General features: G+C 46.0%; 2 protein-coding genes and 1 non-coding gene across 3 annotated transcripts; 1 reads left to right on the top strand and 2 right to left on the bottom strand.

The window, feature by feature from the left end:
* Positions 1-683: 683 nt before the first annotated feature.
* On the bottom strand, positions 684-3151 carry BDBG_09324 (uncharacterized protein). Its single transcript, XM_002620254.2, has 3 exons — positions 2582-3151; positions 2326-2513; positions 684-2108 (listed from the first exon to the last, which is right to left on the bottom strand). Exons 2-3 carry the CDS (start codon positions 2461-2463, stop codon positions 1119-1121), a joined length of 1128 nt encoding a protein of 375 aa, XP_002620300.1. The 5' UTR covers positions 2464-2513; positions 2582-3151; the 3' UTR covers positions 684-1118.
* Positions 3152-3438: 287 nt separating this feature from the next.
* BDBG_09323 (uncharacterized protein) lies at positions 3439-8554 on the top strand. The gene is made up of 4 exons (XM_002620253.2): positions 3439-4329; positions 4477-5368; positions 5438-6894; positions 6986-8554. The coding sequence occupies exons 1-4, from the start codon at positions 3998-4000 to the stop codon at positions 7068-7070; spliced, it is 2766 nt and encodes a 921-aa protein (XP_002620299.2). The 5' UTR covers positions 3439-3997; the 3' UTR covers positions 7071-8554.
* Positions 8555-8556: 2 nt separating this feature from the next.
* On the bottom strand, positions 8557-8677 carry BDBG_17988. Its single transcript has one exon. It is a non-coding gene; the product is annotated as a tRNA-Ser (tRNA).
* Between the last annotated feature and the right edge of the window lie 142 nt (positions 8678-8819).

Genomic DNA, 8819 nt, shown 5'->3' with positions numbered 1-8819 from the left:
TTTTTTTCCAAATTTTACCTCCTCCGCTAATCCCAGCGGGGGGCCCTTGGGGGGGTTGTTTTTCGTTCCCCCCCCGTATTCCCCCCTGGACCGGGGCAGAATCCCCCGTCCCTTGTCCCCGGTCCAGTTCAAGCATGGTTAATGACCCCTCCCCCTATTGTCTCCTCTCACTGCTGTTATCTCATCTATTTTAAAAACCTTAACCCTTTTTTTTCTTTTAACCTCCGGAGCAACTTCTTTGCATAGCTCCTTTATAAATATTATTGGAGGGAAATGGTACAGGGGGTGGTGGGTGGTATAGTTGCATTCTTTCGATTTGTGTTCGATTTGCTCTTTTTTTTTTTTTTTTTTTTTTTTTTTTTCCTTGCCTGAATTACTAACTTAAAATGGAAAGGAATACAAAACAAAACAAAACAAATGAATGAATGAATGCATTAATTAAAGGGGAAAAGGTTTATTTATTTATTTATTTATTTTTTTTTTTTTTTGCTAAATGGAGCGTTGAATTTCGTGGCGTCAATCCTGTTTGTTATTGTTACACTGTGTTTGAATCCCTCTCTCCATATGTCGTTTACATCATCTGGATATTTCATCTATGAAAATGAAAAACATTGAAACATCGTTGATCTCTTTCTTATCTACCTCGTCTAGTCTAATAATCTAAGGGGCCGGAAATCTTTTTTTTTTTTTTTTTTTTTTTTTTTTTGCAACTAGTGGGGGTATTATTAGTTAAGGGAGGGTAGGTAGGGTAGCTAAGGAAAACTAGGGCATAGAGGGAGTGAGTAAACAGGAAACTCGAGTGGTGGTGGAAATTGGAAATGGAAAAAAAAAGAAAACCCCGCATTCGCATGTTGGGGAAGGTAAAAAAAAGGATCCAAGGGAAATGAAAGCGGGTGTTATGAGCAGCGGTGCAAAACACAAAGGAGGGGAAAGAGGAAGAAACAATTCTCTAACTCTGTACAAGAGACCCCGAAAGCGAAACGAACGCCAATCCCGTACTCTACTCTACTTACTCTACATATATCCAAACAGTAATCCAACGTGTACCCAAAACAGAAGGGGGTAGGGGGGGGGGGGAACCAAAAAAACCGGAAAAGCAAAACGAAAGAAAAAAAAATCTACCCCTCAACCATCTGCAACAACTTCGCATCAAGCGCGATAAACGCCCCCAAGCTCTCCATCCCCTGCACCCTCCGCTCCTCAATCCGCTCCCACGTCCACTCATCCGGATCCCACGACCGTCGCCGATCCCTCGTCGCACTCTCCAACACCGCCGCGCCCATATCGCTACTCTCCGTCAACGCCAGCACCTCGCGGACAACAACACTCTCATCCAGCCCCTCGCTGGCATTGATGGCTTCGCCGCTCGACGGCGTGCCATTTGACGACGACGAGGGTGGTGGTGGCGACGAGGACGAGGAGGAGGAGGAGGAGGCGGCAGGCGCTGCATCCGCAGGAGGCTCAGGGATCAAACCGCTAGCGTTCAGCACCTTCGCCGGCTTGATGGTCAGACGGCCCTTCTTGATGACATACTGGCTGATGGCGGTGGCGAGGATGGTCTTGGGCTCCCCAGTGCGCTTCGCGGGGCGGAGGAAGAAGGTCACCACATACAGCCATTTCTCATCCCAGGCCGCGATGCGGCTTTGCATCTCGTAGCGTTCGTAGGGGGGGATCTCCTTCTTGAAACTGCAGTAGACGGAGCCGAGGAAGACGGCTAGTTTGCCGGGGTATTTCTTCTTCTTCTTCGTCTTCTTGCTGTTGCTGTTGTTGTTGTTGTTGTTGTTGTCGCCACTTGCGCCGTTGGCAGTGGTAGTTGGCACAGTTTCGAATTCCCTGTCGAGTTCTCGTCGGCAGATTCCCAGGCCTGGGGTGCAGACGTTGGTCACCAGGGCTGTGCGGGAGATGTCTAGGTCGGAGAAGTAGGTGCTGTTGGACTTGTGGAGGTTGTAGTCTGTTTCCAGGAGGGAGGTGTGGCTCATGACGCTGACGGGGGTGAAGAGGGGATGTGCGCCGCTACCACCTGTTTGCTTCTTGAATCTCGCCTTGAGCTTTGGGTGGGTGTGGAGGTGGAAATTGACATTTTTGAAGAGGTAGTAGAAAACGCGGATCTAGACATGTGTTTTATGAGCTGGTTAGATGATTACACATTTGTCTTTGCACATAGCACCAGCCTCCAATGCACAGGTGTATAGAGTACAGTTTCAATCATGAAGACATGAGGAAACCGCACAATATCAGATAAATGAAAACCCCTGGTGAGGAGTTCTTCACTCACAGATACAAACTGAAAGTCAACAAATAGAGAAAATAGGACACTGCACATACATGCCATGCAAAGGGTAGAGACTTGATATTGACAACAATCAGAAGTATAGCAAGACTTCTCCAGGACATAATCTGCTGCAGCCATCTAAGAGCAACATTTGACTGCAGCACAGTAATGAGAGCTGAAAGAGCCGCCATGTTGAACAGCTTCTGGCTGGTGTTTCAAAACCACGTAAATTTAGACACCCCTTTCAAAGTCTATTAGCTCATGTATTCTTGTCACAGTTACATACAGAAAGAAGACTTATCAGCTTACCTGTCTGTGATACTTTCAACAACAACCCCTCTGCCTCTGTCTTTAAAACTAAAATGGCAGAGACAAGGCGCGTGAACTAAGCAAAGTTTATGCAACAGAATCCAAGATACTTTCAGAGACAAGCAATGCAATCAACTATTTCTCCAAATGCAGAGCAGGAAAAATGAATTTCCAAAGATTTGCTTGTTTTGACAAGGATGACTGATGAAGGGAAGTGTTGGCTGGCCACTGAGATGGGTGGGGGTTTTCTTTTATAAAAAGAAAAGAAAGATAAAGACCAGAAAGTTGTGGGTTGAACAAGAGAAACTACAAAGGGGGGGGGGGAATAAAAAAGCAGTTTGACACTTGGAAATGAAAAGAAGACGAAGCTGGCTAATATAATAACACATCAAACACATCAACACATTCATATAACACATGCACCCCCCCGCCCGCAGCTTGTTCTTTAATAACACAGAGAGTGGAGATGCAGAGAGTGATTACAGAGCAGATACATATACATAGTTAGATATTAGATATACGATATCAGAAAAAGATGAAATGAAATGAAAATGGCCCGCGTTTAGTCATTCATTCAACAGGCCCGCGACATGTTGGCATGTGACTTCAACCGAGGCCGCTGGAAACTTTAAATATCTGGAGATGTGATTGGTTGGATTGAGATGATGTAATCAGGTTGCGAAAAAAAGGGGGGAAACGATTGATTTCAGGAAGGGGACTATTTTGGTTGATTTCTTGTTAATCTTGAGAAATAATAGACTGACACAGTTGGGGAATGAGAGCAAAGGCAAAGAATGAAGGGAAATGAAATACTGGAAGTTTTGTTTGAACTTTAAAGCGGGTTTCAGCTGAGTTGACATGCCATATGATATGCTTATGCCGCCACCATTCTAGCTAGCTGGCTGGCCAATGGCGGAGTGGAGACTTTACGCTGTTATTCAACATAATTCAGGACTGGACGGACGGACTAGGCACGAATCAGGATATGATATGGGAGTCTTAACTTGCGTTTTTCTTTTCCCTGCTCCTACGCTGTTCTGTGTACTACTACTGGGTATTTACGTTGTACTACAGGCAGGCCTGGTGCTGAAAATAATCATCATCTCGCTCTCTCCCCTCTCCCCTACAGCGAGAGATTTTAACCTTTCCCCCCCTTTCTTTTTTTTGTGGCTCGAGCTCCGGTGTTACGCTGTACTGCGTAGACCCATCCACCGCCCTTCCAGCCCTTAAAACCCCCCCCCCCCCATTTATCGACCCATTCCATCCTCCCCGATATCTGCTGCGTACGTCGTCTCGGGGGTGATTGTCACCAATAGATCTCCCTCCGTTCCATGTCGCTGCTGCTTTGGGGTTCAGAGGGACGCCATCTTCTCCCCCTAACTGGTCAATCATCGGCGAGAAAAATAGGGATTGACCATGTCTGCCCGTCCGCCTCCACTGGGCGCTTCCGCCATTCAGAATCACCACAGCCATTTATCGTCCACGCCCTCTTCCTCTCATTCGACTCTGCTTCAACAACGCCAGAAAACTCCTCCACAAGCTCTCCCTCTCCAGACCGTTCCTGCGAACGGGCAATCCGTAGCTGTTTCTTCCCCCACCCGCAGGAAGCCTCTCCCGGGCGTCCCCGCCTCTGCTTCTTCCCTAGATGCAAAGCCTCTTCCTCCCATTAATAGCAATAACTCTAAAAGCCCAGAAGCATCATCGTCGCCAGCGTCTTCTTCTAGCTTCGTGATTAGGGATCTTGATCGGTTCGTTGAACGGCTTTCTTTTATTTCTTGTTTTATTCCTCTAGATTTCTCCCCCAGAGCCGATCCTCTTCCCCATTGGCTTTGTTCCTGTAACCTTATTTTAAATACGAACGGCTAACCTTCTTGCCCTTGTCCTTGAACCTTTAGATTCCCTCACGGCCAACCCCTTGTTTTCTCTCCCAAGGCAATCGACCAACAAAGAGAAGTCTATTTCGGATCCGCGAATGGAAGGAATTTGGAACAATCCGTTCATTCTCGCCTGGTCAGCGAACCCCTAATTCCTCTCGCTTCTCCCACCCTCTCGCAGGGCTCAAACAAAGCCGCAGACCACAAACGCTCTGTCACTATGGCTCTACATCCTCGAACGAACAGACCACCACCGCTACGAGCCGATTCAGTAAAGACAATGCCCAGTCCCAGCGAATTTAAGAACCAGCCAAAGACTCCAGGAAATAAAATCACTTCATTTTTCGGCTGGAAGTCAGCGTCTTCCCCTGGAGCAGAATCGAGTAGCACCGAGATCTCTGACTCGGGCCACTCAAACCTTCCATCCCCAATCAATGGCTCAGCCCTGCCAACTTCCTTCTCGTCACGTTACCCTTCTCACGATTCGTATGGTGCTCCCGCCCCCAGAATGCCTGATCGATCGTTCTCCATTGCAGAGCAAGACATGAACGCGAAATTGAAGGAAATGGAACATGAGTTGCGCGAGATCAGTTCAGAATTGGCTGGCTCTATCAAACGTGAAATGGAATTGGAAGATTTGGTTGAGAGATTACAGCTGGAAGCTACAGTTGGGCCTGAGCCGAACCGTCGGACTAGCGATTACTTCTCCGATTCGGGAACGAGCTCCGTAAAATATCCGCTCAGCGACGCTGGCGGCAGCAGCAGAGCGGAAGAATTCGAGAGAATGAAACGAAACCTGGAGCAAGAACGTGCTCAGTTAAAAGTTGATTTATCTCAAAGGTGGCAGGAAGAGCGATCTCGTCGCGTCGCCTTTGAGTCTCATGTTCGGATACTGGAGGGGCAGGTAGAGCAGGTATGATATCACAATAAACAGGATTCACAAGCTAACTGTATTTCTTCAACTGACTATCCCTGATTCTAGCTACGTCGTGAGAGAGTGGACGCCTCGAATATAAACGCAAAAACGAAAGAATTAGAGGCCGCATTAGAAGATACTCGACGGCGGTTGACGGAAGAACGACAGCTAAAAGACAACTTCGAGGATCTATTGACGGCTATGAGAGTCGAACTCGAGCAGCTTCGAAATGAACGGGACCAACTCCGAAATGAAACTGTTCCGCAGCTTCAAGCCAAATTACAACATGATTTGCAAGGATTGCGCAACGAGAATGCTATGTTAAGTCAAGCGAGGAAAATACAGCTAGACATGCAGCAGCAACAAGTCCGAATAAACTCGATTGCCGAAGAGGATGGAATGTCTATGGGTAAAGGTAGTCTGTCAAGATCTAATTCGCTTGCACGAGGCCTACCAAGACCAAGTGGCCTAGGTCGCTCAGGGTCCGTCTCAAGACAGGGATCCCGACCAGCCTCCATTATTGGCAAGGAGCGTGAATTTAAAGAATCATTGGTAGATCGGATGAAAGACGTAGAGATGCAACGTGATGCCCTCCACCAGACTGTCAGGAGTCTCCTTGAGCGTCAGAACGTACAAACTCGAGAAAACGAGAAGCGGATCCGGATGCTGGAGATTGAGCTCGAACGTGCCCGACAATCAGGTTCCCCACGAAGATTAGGCTATGAACGGGATGTTATAAATTTGCGGGAGGAAATTAATCTTCTTAGGCGCCGGGCTGATGAGGCGCTGGAGCAAAAATGGCAGTGTGAGAAGGGATTGGCCGGATTGAAAATGGACCTGGACCGTGCTGAGCAGGAGACCGGTTCCCTCCGCGCGCTACTGCAGGAACACGATATCCTTGTCCCCGCCGCAGCTAAAAGCGACTTGGCAGACTTCAATACATCAAGCTCTTCGCTTGAAGATGCCTTCACGCAACTGCAAGCAGACAGCGCTTATGTCCAGGACCCCGACAATGGCCTCGGACTACAAGTTCTCCAGCAACTAGCCACGAACAAGGCATTGAAACAGCGTCTCTCAGAGGCAATTGACAAGGGAGAACGCGAACAAAATAACTCAGCAACCAGAATCAACGAATTGCAAACCCGCCTCAAGTTCCTCGAGGATGCCCTTATGGCCGCGCAGCATGCCTCCGAGGAGGAAGTTGCTAAACACGAGCGGGAAATCGAGGCGCTGAAAGAAACCCACAACGCCCAGCTCATGCGCGCGAAGAATGGTAGTAGAAGCCCCGCCTTACTCTCCCCAAGGATGCCCAAATCACCCTTCTCCGGACCCCGGTCTCCACGGCTTGGCCAAACAACAAGTGGTGAGGGAATTTCCCTTAACCAGGCTATTAAGATGGAGGCTGTAGAAGCACGCGTCCAGGAGCTTGAGAAGGCCCTGCGCGAAGCTGATCGGGAGATGGAAACTGTTGTTGGTCGTATGAATATGGCACAGATTGAGGTTGCTGAGTTGCAATCTGACAGGTATGCACCTTTTCTTTTCTTTCTATGCACTCTTCCCCCTTCAGCATATATTTTCCAACCGGATATACTAACGTTGTTCCCCCCCTTTCAGAGACGAAGCAATCCGCCAGACCCGCAAGCTACAAGCCCAAATCCAAGCTGAGCGTGAAAAGTGCCAGAAGGGAATTCTTCAATGAAAGAATAACACCAAATAAAGTATATAGGAACGAAAAGGTCCTGCCGATTCAACGACGCCTTTCCGAAATAAACGTTCTCTCACGCGATAAACTATTTTTCCCTACGTGCATGATGGTATATACACGTATTTAATATATTAATCATAAACCCCTGCTCCGCCTGCTACCAACTAAGGAAACAGAAGATATTATAGACATTAACATCTTGCATACGCATCCCATACACACATATACGCATGCGCATGCACATCTTGCAACCTATACATGCCGTTCAACTACCGTTGGAATTTTTCAGCTCCTTGTTTTCTTGTTTTCCATTTTACCTTGTTTCGATTATCAGTCACCAATAGGAATTTTCCCCTCCTTTCTAGGAGGGGGCCGCCATTGTTTTTCTTCACTTCTGCCCTTATATTCTTGCTTGCATATCAGCCCAGGCGTCAAATTCTTTCAATAATTTACCTCTTTTACATTCCATTCGTTTTTGGCGCGAGAATACCCCACGAGTTTATTTGTTTATTTTTACTTTACTTTTATTTTATTTTATTTTTTCTGTCTTCAGCAAAAGAATAGCACCATCGCACACTGCATACATTTTCACATTCTTTTTATATTAAGGGATAAAAAGGCTCTTTCATACCAAGAAAGATTAGTTATGTTGTTTGGCATATTTTCTTTTGGTCATCTTTTTTGCACCACTTATCATCAGCTCTTCTTTCACCCTTTGTTATAACGAATTTCAAGATTCGCCTCCATGCAGTGTTTCCCTTTTTTCACCTGTGGATGAATTTCCTTTTCAAAAAATCTGTCAATCTACTCTCTGCATATTTGGCTGAGGTATCTTTGGGTTTCGTGTGTCGTCTTATTCTTTGCTTTATCACTGGATTTGAGGGTTGGTTGTACTGTTATATTATATTTGCCTTTCATCGTGACGTCGGAGACTCGAGATGGTGCCTTCTTCTCTTTCCCGTTTTCTCGCCTCAGAGATGAAACGTGCGGTGGAACGGCATGGCTGATTGAATATATGTATAAACTTACTTTTCCTTTACCAAGTTTTTGCTTTCTTGAGCGTTTTGTCTCTTCGTTTCATCTGTCTTAGCGGCCCCTTTGCTTTGCTCTTTTTTTTTTTTTTTTTTTGTCTACTTTTCAGCCAAATTCTGTATAGTATTTTTCTCTTCTCTTTTATTTATTTTGTTTCGTGCTCTATATATGTATACCGCTGCTGGTTGAAATTTGAATTGTCAATGTATGTTAGATTTGTTTTAGCGCTTTTATGCTTTTTTTCCTAGCTGGAGCAGGCGTTGTCCTATCAGTAGTGCGGCTCCTGTTTGAGATGGCCGTTTTTATTTGAAAAGCGGTAAAGAAAAGGTAATTAATCCGAATCAACCTAATACCTTCTCAATCTACCCTCTTGTTTGCCCAAGGCAGGCAAAAATAAAGAAAACAAAAAAATGAATTTCAAAAAAAAAAGAAAAAAGAAAAAGAGATCCGACACCAGCAGGATTCGAACCTGCGCTCCCGAAGGAAATGCCTAAACTAGAAAGTTACTTCTTTTCGCTGCAATTTGGATAAATAGCAGGGCATCGCGTTAACCACTCCGCCATAGTGCCTTGGGTTGGATGGAAGGGTGAACCGGTTTGCCAATTTGTTTGGGTACATGGAGACTTGGGGTTCGAATTCGATTGTTCTAGACTCAAATTTTATTTTATTTTATTTATTTTATTTTTCTTTATTTTTCTTTATTTTTCTTTA

Source organism: Blastomyces gilchristii (assembly GCF_000003855.2).
Source record: "Blastomyces gilchristii SLH14081 genomic scaffold supercont1.39, whole genome shotgun sequence".
NCBI lineage: Eukaryota > Fungi > Ascomycota > Eurotiomycetes > Onygenales > Ajellomycetaceae > Blastomyces > Blastomyces gilchristii.
The sequence above is the reverse complement of the archived record's forward strand: the minus strand, read 5'-3'. Positions and strand labels throughout refer to the sequence as shown.